Consider the following 13,496-nt stretch of genomic DNA (forward strand, 5'->3'; position numbering starts at 1 on the left):
ATGTGCCCCATCCTAGACTTAAAATTAGCAGGGCAAACCTCAGCCCCTTCTTCAGAGCCTGGGATAATCAGACATTCTATTAATGAAAAATGTGCTGGTTTATGTCAGGAACCAACTGGAGCTACTCCCTTGTGTAGGCAAGGGATGGACAAGAGAAAGCTGAGCCCAGCACGGGGCTGATAAGTCCAGCACACATCCATCTCCTCTTGATGCAGGGAGATAATAAATGATTCCAACACAAAAAAAAACATCAAGCCAGATAAAATAGTTTAATATAGAGCAAGAACAAGTATTGCATAAAAATAAGCAAAATCTTTTCCTTAAAAAAAAAAAGTCTGAGAACTCATACTCAGGAGAAAAGCTGGTTGGGTATCGATCATGTGGGTGAGTCATGAATGCAGGAGCTACAGGAAGAGTTCAGGATGTTCCTAGCTTCTCCATCCACTAAATCCAGAGGAAGATCTGTGGAGCAAGATAAAAAGAAAACCACAGCAATGAGTGCTAGAGCCTCCCTCAGACAGCATTAATTCAGCAGATCCCTCAATCAAACCTTCAGTCTCCCTAGTATCAGGAGCTTTTTATGAGAACACATGAGTATTTCCAGCCTCTTTTACCTGAGCCTGCAGCAACACACACTGACTAGATATAATTGTGCTTATTCTAGAGCCTGCCAACTGTAGAGATCCATGTTCTCTCTATCTGACAGGGAAAAAAAGTTTAATAAACTTGCTGGAAGGGATCTAGCCAGGCAGAGGCAGAGCAGATGATAGAGTTAACCTTTAACTGTAAATCATCACCTCACTTCAGCCACAAAAGTACCAATTTCTTTCATTCCTTGTTTCAATCTGATAAATGGAGCAGACTCCTGATTCACACACACGGCTTGAGCACACACATCATGTCTCTGAGGGGTGGAGGAGAAGCATGATCCAAGGGGAAATTTTCTCTAAAGACAGGTAAACCTCACTGGAAAGCTCACTTCCAGAGCTTTGACTTTGAGCTCTGCAGCATCACCAAAATGGAAATCAGAACTAGTATTTAAATGCTATTTTCAGAGTTTGCTCTTGTAAACCACTCCACTCTTCATTCTGAATTCCATTTTTAAGGAAGAGCTGAGACACAAAAAATGGTACTTACGTGTTAGGTGATCCAAACCCAAACCCTGAAAGAAAAGCAAGATAGAAAAATAGTTGGTGAAAGGGAAAATAAATGCATAGGATTTGTAATAAATGCCCCCTCACCCATACAGGGATTGAAAAATACTTCTTTCCTGCCTTAGGCCAGGAAGAAAGCGAACAATGAAAGTCAAATCTCCATCTACAAGAGAAGTGACTTGCCTGGCTCCTAAGAGGGTTTGGCTTTCACTGCTCATCAGCCAGGTCATTCATTAGCAGCCCTGCAGACAATGTGCCTGGTTTGCTCCTCTCCCTCTGAGCTGCTTTCTGGAGGTGGTCTGTGCTTAATGCAGGGCCCTGGTACCAGGCAGACACCAGGGAATGTGGCCTTGCACGAGCTTTGCTCTGAGCCCTGGCTAAATCACTGTGGCTTCACTGAACTGCAGCAGAAAAACATTCAGCTATTGGTGCTGCAGCTCAATTTTCCCATGCATATTCCTCTGATACTAAGTAGTTACAGCACAGATACCCAAGCATGTGGTACTGAAGAAATATTCCTTATTTCTCAGTATTCTCCCCTGAGGATAAAGGGCAACTCCACAAAAAGGGGTGAAAAGCAATAATCAGATGAGGTGTGCAGAGAAGTAGGGATATGATGACATTGCACACAGCAGATCAGTGATGGAATTTGAAGCTGAAGGCTGAGAAGGTGCTACAAACCCCAGTTCTCCTGGACATGGTGCCTTCCCTACAGCACCACCAGGACCAGGCAGATTTCTGGCAGGGAACTGAGGAGTCCCACACAATTTCCAGGGAAAACCAGAAACATGGGGGGTGTTGGGGTGATTTTAGCCTCTCCTACCTCCTCCACCTGTCCCAAAAGCCGAGAATCCACTGCTTTGTGTGCCAAAGCCTGTACTCTGCTGGGACAGGGAGCCAAACGTGGGTGTGTTTTGGTTTGCCAAGGTGCCAAATGACGCCGTGTTGTTACTGGTACCACCAAACCTGCAGGTTTTAAAGAGAAAATCTGAGTTTGCAAACATCTTCTCACTTACACTGGAAGATTGTCCCCATACCTGTAGTAACAGTGCACTCCTTAAACGAGGATACATCAAAAGGTGAGACCAGCTGATGGGAATAATTGTCCATTTCAGAAAGGGATTTCCTGGTTTGGATGAGACTATTGTACATAGAAAGGTCTGTTCAGCTTCCATTCTTGACACATGCTGAGCAGGAAGGCAAATATGTTCACACTTACACAGGGTATGTCTTCAAGTGCTTGGAAATACCAACTCCAGCCATCAAATGGAATATTTTAATTCACCCCTGTGTGTGGTTTTCACCAAAAGTACAGCATCATTTCACTTCACAAACAGGGCAGCAAACACAGAATTGGTGTAAGCTGCTCAAAGCCAGAGCACAAAGCAGAGCCCAGATACAGAATCCAGATTCCCAAATTTCAGAGGGTACCTTCCCCATTGCCCAGAGAAATCTGCAGGTTTCTCAATTCCTTTCTCTTCCCAGCCCATTTTGAACCACACAAGGTTCCAGTGCTTCCCTGAAGATCTGCACCAATCTGGACCTTCTCCCCACCACCACAAACTAATCATTTTCCTAATTGCTTTTGGGGACTGAAATGAGAAACACTTTTATATATGGAAATGTGTCTTTCTCCACCCACTCTGTCCAACCAGGCAGCACAAAGCTCTCAGTGTGACACACTAATGAGACCATGACATGCAGTATGGTTCTCTGCCCATTTTTCCATCCTGAATATAAGAAATATTCTCAAAGAACAACCTTCAAGTTTAAACCAAACTAGGCAAAGTGCAGATACAAGATTTCCAAATGACAAGCTCTGCTAAAGCTCTTCAAGTGCACAACAATCCTAAAACCCAGCAGCAGCCTGAGCAGAGCTGGACACATCACAGTGTGCCAGCTCTGCAAGGCTGTGCCTCACACAAGCTCCTGTCATTTCTCACTTAAAACATGACCTGACAGCGTGTTAACCCACCTCTCCATCCATCCAATCTAGGAGACTTTAAAAAACCCAAAACACAGACCCACATCAAAAGCTATCTCTCCAGATAAAAGACAGCCCTTGTCCCAATGTGACAAGCAATTCACCTGGCAAAGGACATCACCTCTCCTCTCCCAAGACCCTGCCAAGTGTGCACACTGCTTCCACAGACAGCAGCAGTTCAGGAACTTGGCATCTCTGGCCCTGCTTTGGCTCCTCACCTCTGTACTCGCAGGCAGCACTCAGAACCACGAGTGTGCTCTTCTCAGGAAAAGCAGAACAGATTTTTTTTTTAAAAAAAAAAGGAAGCAACCCTGGGTGATGTGTTTAGAACAAGAGGTTTTAGAGTGCTCCATCTTCTCAGGACCTTGCTACAACACACAAATCCTGTCGATCTAGGGTAGGGAAGAGGAGCTGAAAATAGTGACAAGAAAACTTGTGGTTCAAACTGCTCCTTTCAGCTGCAACCAGAAGAGGTCTGTTGGCTGCACACAGTGTAAGTAACAAACAGCTTAATATGGACAGATTTTTTTTCCAGACACCTAAAAGACATGAAATGCAGTCATTGCCTAGTAAGAATTTAATCCAACCTATCTTGCCCAGATTTTCAGGTCTTCTGTAAAGCTGCTGTGCAAAACACAACTGAGATGCACTCGAGGCCAGTTTATAAAAGCAAAACATTATTTGCCCACCAACAGTTGGAACTGCAGGCTCTGAAGAAGTGCAGTGGTTTCTATTTCTGACACCCCCATCATTTATTGAGTGATGCAGATTTTTCAGAATTGAAGCAGTATGAATCACATGTATTTAAGTCAGTGGAGTATTCTCAGGAACTTGGAGCTAATACAACACCGTGTACTTGTAACTTCTTCAGAATTGGGATTTTTCAAGTTTCACTTCAAGAGAAAGGCAGAAAGGAAGTCCTGCACAGATGCTACATTATACTGCAGAATTAAACTATTGCTCAACGTTTTGTGGTAAGATTTGGATTTTTGTAAAGCTGCCTGGGAATTTTGCACTCTTTAAAAGTTTTAAAAATCAACATTCTCAGGGAACTCTGAAAATATCAGACCAATTCTGTACCTTTCTAGTAGAGAAGAAATTGTCAAAGCTTCCCACAAGTTAAGTCACTGAATTATCTTTCTTGAGTCTGCAGACTGCTTATGCAAGACCTCTTTCCTATCAATATGCTGCTTGTTCTGAATTCCATTTTATCTTTAAGCTCTCCATTTTGTCACTGAGCACATCCAGTCTCAGTACAAAATCCTGCAGCACAATGGCTGGATGTTGGAGCTGAGCAAACTACCAGTTGATTTAAGCTAAGTCATCCCTACAGACACATCCTTCTTTGTGGAGATTTAATTAAGCTGCCTGTATTTTCACCCTTTCCAAAGGGATTCCTCAATCTGCTGCACATTCTGGACAGCAGGAGAAGCTGGCTGAAGCCTCCCCCAGTTCAGGGGTATCTGCCCACACCTCACAGGGAATTAACAAGTCACACTTCTGGATGTCCCCCTGTGTCTTATGTAAAGGCAGTTCCTCCTGAAACCAGACAAAGAGACAAACACTTGTGAAATATATAAACACCAAGACTAGGGAGACATCCGGTTTCCTCTCCTCACTGGAAGTTTCTCTCTTTTTAACTGGCCCTGTCCAGTCTGACTGTATCTGCAGGACACGAAGGAGTGTTGCTGGCTGGTAGCACAATGCTGAAGAACTGCATTTGCTGCCTCCTGCAGTAGCTGCTTGGCAAGGTCTGGAATTTTGTATTTGCTGAACAAAGCAAGGAATGATGTGCTGTCTGCTCTGGTGCCAAGCACAGGCTTAGGGGGTACAGGAACAGGTAAAAACAATCAGTGAGGGATAAATATAAAGCTCTCTGGGAGCAGACTGTTACAAGTGCCTCATTCCACAGGTGAGAGAACAGCCTGAATTCTCATTAGCATCTCTAGCCCAAATCTAACCAGAGGATAAAGTGTCTGCACAGAGTAACAGATAACAGTAATTATTTTCTTTGCTAAGCATAGTTTGTAGTCCTAGATTTGCACTCATTAAATGCACACAGAGAAAACAGCCCCACATTTCCTCACACAGTTGCAAGCTGACATCTCTAAAGCTAAAGACTCAACACAGGAGTTATCAGCATTAAAATGATCACACATATTCTTTCCTTTGGCGTGTGCGTTTTAGTTTTATACCTTAATTGTTTTTGTCTTTTAAACAAACAAGCCAAGGACACATCAAGCTTACCAATCAATGACAGAATATATTCTTCATGTAAAAGCAGAGGCAACCAAGCATCCATCATCTTGTATTGCAAGAAGGTTGTTGTCCCTGGCTTACCCAAATCCTCCAGCGCTGGCTGCTGCCGTCCCCTCGCCGAACACTTTGCCTCCCGTTGAGCCCAGAGGGCTTGAAAAGGTTGGGGCTGAACCGAATGCTGGCACCCCTCCAAACCCAGGGGATCCCCCGAAAGTGGGAGGGCTGCCAAACACTGGAGCAGCACCGAAGCCACCTGAGCAAAACAGAGGCAAAAAAGGGGACAAGAACATCACATAAACAATAATGCAGCGAGAGAAAACAAAGAGCAGCTTTCCAAATAGATAATGGGGTGTTCATCCTATCATATGGACACCAAAGCATTTACAGAATCAATTCCAATCTGAGGGGTGTTTTGTTGCAAAAGATATGGGTAAAAGAAGTGCCTGAGTGCATTAAAGAAAACTGCAACTGGCAAGTCTTCCCTGTCTCTTAAAATCAAGGGGTAGATGCAAACTTGGGTTTTAGGTGCTTCAGTGATGCAAAGATTTGGGAGGTAGGGTGTGATCTAATTCTGGTTGAAGTGGTGGAAACTAAAATGGAAGGATTAAATGCCAGGTCAGTGGAACTGCCTGCAGGGAGTCAAGAACTTATCTCTGCTCTTGGCAATTTCTGTTCAGGGTTTAGTTGCCTCCTGCAGCTCTGAATGGATTTGTACCCAGATTATTTCATTCTATGTTCATCTGCTTATCGATATTATTGGCCTGTTTCACTGTGGAACATGAAGGACACCTGCTCTTTTATTTGACCAGGGATGAGGATGGGATACCACTGCACATTTTAATACCCAGGGTGAAATTCCAGTCCATGCCAAGGTAATGGATACTGTTTGGCTGTAAACACAAAAGGTCTGGAAAAAAAGTAAATGCTAGGTCTGAATTATTTAAACACAGATCAGATATTTTGTTACCTCTACCTCTAAGAAATTAAGAGCATTTATCCCAGGGGCTCAAGCTTTGGTCAGCAGATGCTCTCTTTAGCAATGCATACTAACATGTTTCACTTTCCTTTTTCCACTATTTTAAGTAGTGAAATGGGGATAAAAGAGGTCACAAAACCGAGAGAAATTTGTAAGATTATATTTCAAGGAGGTATCTAAAATAGGAAAAATGTATTCAGTTCCACGTTCTGTACTCTTGACTGTTCGAAACAGAAGACCAGAACTTACACAGCTCTCAGCTCTTAAATTGCAACAGGAATTTTTGGAATGAACACCTGAGGATGTGGTTTTCTGGATGCTGCATAAGAGAGAGTAAAATTCTGCCTTGGACCCACTAGTTAAAGCACCATTCACTCAGCTTTTAGTTATTTTTTATTTATTGTTCAGAGACAATTCTTGTCTGTGCACTGAGTCCAGGCTGTGGCAGAACAGCAAGCATCTCCCAAATGATGAGGGTTGTCCTAGTGGGTGCATTCCCAAAGTACCTGCTTTGTTTGGAGTGGAGAACCCGAAGCCTTGGGAGGCCACACTTCCACCACCAGAGCTGAAAGTGCCTGTAGGCTTCTGCTCTCCAAAGGAGGAGCTGCCAAAGCCAAAAGTCTTTGCTCCGCTGTTTCCAAATAAACTCGAAGAATCTGTGGAGATGAAGAATATTTATAAACAGCCAATATCACAGCAGACAATATTCTACACTGCATTTCATTAGCTGAAGCAGGAGAAAGGAAAATGAATTTTTTCTCCCCAACCCCCAAGCACACAATGAACATCACACTGAAAACAACACAGGGAGAAGTCAAGTCTTCCCTTATTTCTACAGGACTTTGTAGTTGCACCAAGATCCATTCTGGATCTGATGGGACCACTAACAGCCCTTTATTGCTGCACTCTAGTAAATCACCAGGAGGGATAATTTGTTTAGATGCATCCTGTGCCCCAGTCAGTAGAACACAACTCCTCAAGTGAGAAATCCCAGCAGCTACAATCAGTCTCTCCAGACAACACAAATATCAGCAAACCACAAATTGAAGCTTCTGAGCTGTTTTGGCAATGCTCAGTATTTCTACACAAGATTATCTAACAGGACCTTAAAGTAGGAGCCAAACTTTTCCAGCATTACTGAGAAATAACTCATTTTTTCATCCTTCATAAGCCTACAGGGAGTTTTGCATCTAGAGGCAGGACACGGAACAACCAAAGCTTTTTTCTGGTGGACCATCTGTTTTGTTTCATCACAAAACCCAGAACTGCATTAAGTGATTAAATTAGCAAGGTTAGAAAACTGACCTCAATCATTAATCCCAATGGATTATTAAAGATGTAATAAAATAAATGGATTTTCTCTCTTAAGGCTTGAAATGCTACTTCTAACCACTTGCAGCACTAATTTTACACCTTTCCTTTGTTTCCTGGCTTTCATGTTTAGCCACTGCTTCCCCTTCTTTGTGCTTTCTACCAGCCTATCCATGTCACAGCAAATTTTGGTAAAGTACCTTGCAGGTGCTGCATAAAGATATTAATTTTTAGGCAGAGGTTAACAAAAATTCTATCCCTCACATATTGATTCTTCGCAATTTAGACAGTCTTAGGGCAATGAGAGATGATCAAAGCTTTCTAACTTCCAACCAAGTTGGGAGGCAGAAATTCAGTGACAAGAATTTAGAGTATTTAATTTTAAGGAAGGATTTAGTCAAGAATTCTCTACAGAATATAGATATTATTCACACTTCCTGCATCTGCTTGTTTGTTTCAATGGTTTCCCTACTTGTTTTCCATAAATCTTGGAGAAAAATTCTGGATTACACATCACACATATTCTGGTTATCCCCTCAAAGTCTTTCATATTAACACAGAATTTACTCAAAAACAATTAGTAGCAGAAAAGCAGATGGGATCACAAAGGCAGATGGAAATCACAGCACATTTTGTATTCTTGTTTTGTTCACTTACTCTGGGAAGCTGCGGATCCAAATCCTCCACTGGAGGAACTGAAGGGATTCTTATTGGCTGCATCCTGGCTTGGCTTTCCTCCCAAACCACTGAAGAAGCCTCCACCTCTCCCTCCACTTCCAGCTCCAAACAAGCTTCCAGTGGAAGAAGATGGCTGCTAGAACACAAAAAGGACAAAAAAGAGATTTAAGCAAAGGCAAAGCAGAACGTGTTCCCCTCAAGGCTCCTCTGCCTGGGCCTTTTCTCTGGATGTCTGAGGAGGAGGCTGACAAACCAGCCAGCAATCACCTTCCAAAATGGAATGCCATGAAATTTTATTTAAGTCTATATTAAATCTTGTCCACAGCACAGAATGATGCCTTTGAGACTTGACCTACACTTGCCCTACTTTCCACTTAGCATGGAATAAAGGCAGGAGACTTACTGCATCTATCTCATCTTGCATGTGATAAAATGTTTCTGTCTCCATACCCCCTGGAGTATTCATGCAGATGCAAATATCACCAATATGGACTGGGACAGATTTTACTAAACACATCAAACTGTATTTTTTAAATACATATCAGAAATAAGCAGCCCTTTGCTTCTATAAAAAGCCATAAATACTTGCCTGGCCAAAGACAGTGCCTCCAGTATTTGTTGCTTGCCCAAACACAGAACCTGTGTTACTAGATCCAAAACCTAAGAGAAAAAAGAAAAATTAACCTCCAGAATTACTGCCAGAGTGTAAGACATTCTGGGAGGTGACACCAGACCAGGACAGGATAAGGACAGATCTTCCATGCCAAAACACAGGGATACAAATGATGTTACCAAACATATCTAGGCTGGACAAATACAAAGCATGTGCCAACACAGAAATAATAAATTACATTGAAAGTTTATATGAAAGCCATTCTCATTATCTCTTTGGCCAACTTAAAAAACAGACAATAGAAGCCCTTATCACTTATGGGATTGTTGCTAACACTAAGAAAATTGGATTTCTGTTAACATGGCTACAATAATACTGCAAGTCGTGCACAAGCACTGGAGCATTCTGATTGCCCTTGTGTAAAGAGGATCTGAGCTTTGTTATCTGAAGACTCCTGATAAAGATAATGAAATGTTTTGATTAAAAAAAGAACTCCCCTTTCCATTTCCCAGTTCACTTAAATGTGCCTTTTGTAATAAAACTTGCATTTCTATAATTAGGAACACCTTTCTCGAGCAGAGTTCACTTCCCACAATTTAACTGTTCTGTGCTACTGTAGTTAAAATGAGCAAGCAGCTGCCTGCAGTGCTGTAATTTTTAATTAAATGAACCTAATTAGTTTTTCTTCCTTGGAAATACATGCTCTCTATTATTACTATGCACACTTGTCACTTTTCCCTGGGAGCTCTCTGAAGATTTTACAGACAAACCTTTGGAAAAGCCCAAACAATACACTGAGCATGAGGAGAACAAAATGGGACTGATCAAGGAGGTTTGGTCTGTGCAAAAATCCAATTTAACTGTGTAGACAGGTAGTTGATGCTCATGTTACTGATATATTTAATTCTGAGATGTTTCCAAATGCAAAAGTGGATTTAACAGATTTTTCCCTGCAAGCCCATCACTTTGAGGGCTTAAATTTTTTCTGGCCACCCTAGCTGATGACACAGTAACTACACCCAGCTGTACATCCCCTGTTGTATGTGCTCAGTGCACACCACTGAAGGAAGTGCTGCATCTGTGTTTATTCATTGCCTTGGTCTCAGAGATGCTCTGCCCCTTTGGTGCAACAACTTACAACACTTCCAGTTATTGTGCAACAGGCATGACAATATGTAATTCAAAATTAAATCAAGGTGGACTTGTAAATACAAAATGAAGGCAGGACTGGATGACAAGGCTACATTCAGAGGCCTGCTGATGAATACTGAAGCAGAGCAAAAGCTTCTTTTGTCTCAAATATTAGTCTGCTTCTCACATACACTGCAGCTCTTCTTACTAATTGAAAACAAAACAGAACAAAACCAAACCAAAAAACGAAGCCCATCAGGTGCCACAGGGGGAAAAAAGGCATTAATGCCATCCTGCTTTCCCCAGTGATACACTCCAAGCCAGACAGTGCCACTGGGACAACGCTCTGCTCTTACCTGAGGCCTGGCAGAAGCTGAACCCAGCAGAGGATGTGGTGGTGGTGACAGCAGCAGTGCCACCAAACACAGATGCTCCTTGCCCAAAGCCAGTGCTCTGCCCAAACACAGGAGGGCTGCTCTGCCCAAAGAGCACCCCACTCGTGCTGGCTGGCTGGCCGAAGGAGAAGGAGCTGGCGCTGTTGGTGCTGGCCGGGGCTCCAAAAACATTCCCACTGCTCGAGGCTGCTGTGGAAGCTGCTGGCTGGCCAAAGGCTGGCATTGTCCCAAACCCAGACTGGCTGAAAGTAAAGCCACTTGAAGAACTGCTTGCAGGTTGTCCAAAGACTGGTGCTTGCCCAAAGGCTGGCTGGCCAAAGCCCCCCGTGGTGGTGGTGCCAAAAGCAGAAGTACCAAAGCCTGAGGTGGCAGCCTGGGTGGTGGCAGTGGCTGTGGCCAGAGTGCTGGTGGTGAGCTGCCCAAATGGAGAGGATGCTGTGGTACCTGCTGGGAGCTGTCCAAACACGGGTGGTGTGGAAGGGGTGGCAGCTGCTTCCCCGGCAGGCTGGGTAAATGCTGAGCTGGAAGAGCTGGAACTTGGTGGCTGAGAGAACACCAGGGAGCCTGCAGAAGTGGGGGCAAACACAGAGGCTCCAACAGCTGGACTCTGCACACCTGTAGTAACATCAGAGGTAGCAGCCAGAGCACTTGTGGCTTCCGCAGGAGAAGCAACACTTGCTGTGGAGGTTGTTGCTGAGACATTCTGATCTGGTGGGGCACCTGTGGAGACAGCAGGAGGCACCAGGGGCTTCAGATCACTGCTGGAGTTGGGAGCAGCCATGGGGTCAGGGGGAGGTGGTGCCACTGTGGTCCCAGAGCCCTCTGGGACAGTGTCCCCAGCTGTGGCCTGGGGTAAGGTGGGTTCTTTAAGAGGCTCTGAGAGCTGTGCTTGAGGCTGTGGCACAGGAGGTGAAGACCCAGCTGCTACAGCTTCATCTTCAGATGGTTTTTCTGACCCAGGTGGTAATTTGGCATCCCCTGCAGACTTACTGGAAGTTGCAGCAGGGACAGCAGTTTGTGATGAACTTGAGAAACCTCCAAACGAGAGGGAGGTTGAAGCAGGGAGAGTAGAAGGGACAGAGGTGGATGTGCTCATACTGCTTGTTTGCTGAATACCAAATGAAAAGGTGGGTTTGTTGCCACCAGAGCCCCCAAGATTAAACACCCCAGAAGACCCTGTGTTGGTTAACTGGACATTGCCAAAGAGACTGCCTGTGGCACTAGTGCTGATGGACAGGGATGCTGTGCCAGCTGACGTGACTGATGTTGAAGCAGCTTCTCCAGCTTTTCCTAATGTCAGGGGAGCAGCAAAATTAAATCCAGAAGGTACTGTAGACACTTTAGTTGACTGTGTTCCTGCAACACTGGTAGATGGTGCTTTACTGGAGGTCTTGGCATTATCATCTACTTGACCAACTCGTAGTCCTGAGAAGCTCCCAAGAGTTTCCCCAGCCAGATTGCCCTGAAACAAGTGATCTCCTGGTTTGGATGGAGCAATATCCAATTTGCCAGAGGTTGTGGGGGGAGCAGAAGATGATGTTGCAGCAGCTTTGTTTGACTGGGTGCCATCTGTTGAGGTGCTACCTCCTACTACACCTCCTGGAGCACCTGCTGATTTGTGGGATCCAAAAGCAAAAGAGGCCTCAGGAATTGCTCCAAGTTTGGAGCTCCCAGCAAACGAAAATGAATCCGGCTGGGCAGATTCTTTTGCAGGGGCTGTCAGTGAGAGAGACAGATAACAAATTGAGTTAGGGTATGCAAAGCTCATTTATCATTCTTGCAATAATGGTCCATTTTAGTGCTTTACAGACTGTCAGTGTTCTTGCCTCAAAACTACAAAGCCACTGTCCATCAGGTAACTGCAACCTTCATATCCATTCAGGACACAACAGTGACACCTGAAGCCTTTATGGCCAGGGTGGCAGTGACAAACATTGTTACTGTCATATCACAGCCTCCACTTGACCATCCTTCTCTTTAAGTACAGACAACTCCAGTCTTTCGCTCCTATTTCTTTTTCAGCAGTTTGATAAAAGTATGAAAGACCTGGTTATTACAGATGATTTTCTATTGACACCACTTTCACCTCCTCTTACTTGGTTCAGGTAAAAAATTCCTGACATTTACTACAGCACTTTCTTTTTAAACCAATGGCTCAGAACAGTTAAGGTCATAAAAATACTTTCTGACACTTGAAGAGTCTTCTACAAACTCAAATATTGCTTTACAAATTTAGCTATTTATAGACCACCAACCAGTTTCTATACAGCCTGTTTTCAGCTTTGGAAAACTAGAGAAAAACTCTCAAATCTAATTGCCAAAGCAACTCCACTTTTAACATACACTGCTGTCCAACAGCGTGAAACTGCTGAAGTTTTAAGGGAGACTGGGCTAGTTTTATTTAATGTACTGTCACATCATTTCTGAGCATCAAACAAATTCTCACTTGAAAACACTCCATTGTTGTTTGGAGTACAGGAAATCTGCATGGAGATCAACAAAAAATGTCAGAAGATTCTTAGCAGTTCTGGCATTATCCTTGTGTTTTCCCCTCTATGAAGTATATTTAAGTAACTGACACTCAATAATGTAGCTTTTTTTCCCTCCTGAGGTCCTGAAATTACATTCTGCAGTTCTTCCATTACCAATTACAGAGACAAAGGTGCTTCTACCAGTTCACAGAACAGAGTGAAGTACCTGCCCTCACACAATGCTGTGGTTTACAAGTCTCCTGTACCTCTCACTCCTCCTTTACTTGTGTTATTTACCTAAGCTTTTATGTTAATCTTCAAATTTTAAGCCAAATTCATTCTCTCTGCTTAACATCAAGAGTATCAGTAGCATTACTGTAGCTGTGATGGTTTAAGGATAAAAACAAGCCAAGATTTGTAAGAAGATTTGATATCTTTTATCAAAGGAAACAATAACATTGGGAGCAAATTTTTTGACTGTATGATCTCATCTGCAAGACTGAAATTAAAGGCAGAAAGCTTCA

General features: G+C 43.5%; 1 protein-coding gene across 5 annotated transcripts in view; it reads right to left on the reverse strand.

Annotated features, from left to right (window-relative positions):
- Window positions 1-250: 250 nt before the first annotated feature.
- NUP214 (nucleoporin 214) overlaps window positions 251-13,496 on the reverse strand; it is a 38,905-nt gene continuing 25,659 nt past the window's right edge. For 3 of the 5 annotated variants that reach the window (XM_015645074.2, XM_015645075.2, XM_015645071.2), the window contains exons 29-36: window positions 10,463-12,217; window positions 8,952-9,022; window positions 8,342-8,498; window positions 6,880-7,029; window positions 5,479-5,650; window positions 1,978-2,120; window positions 1,138-1,162; window positions 251-462 (exon numbers count right to left, since the gene is read on the reverse strand). In XM_015645074.2, coding sequence (XP_015500560.1) covers window positions 429-462; window positions 1,138-1,162; window positions 1,978-2,120; window positions 5,479-5,650; window positions 6,880-7,029; window positions 8,342-8,498; window positions 8,952-9,022; window positions 10,463-12,217 — 2,507 coding nt within the window. In that variant the 3' untranslated portion in view covers window positions 251-428. Of the gene's footprint in view, window positions 463-1,137; window positions 1,163-1,977; window positions 2,121-5,385; window positions 5,651-6,879; window positions 7,030-8,341; window positions 8,499-8,951; window positions 9,023-10,462; window positions 12,218-13,496 lie in introns of those variants that run through there. The other 2 variants (XM_015645072.2, XR_004499649.1) reach the window with 2 other exon arrangements.

Source organism: Parus major, chromosome 17, assembly GCF_001522545.3.
Source record: "Parus major isolate Abel chromosome 17, Parus_major1.1, whole genome shotgun sequence".
Lineage (NCBI taxonomy): Eukaryota > Metazoa > Chordata > Aves > Passeriformes > Paridae > Parus > Parus major.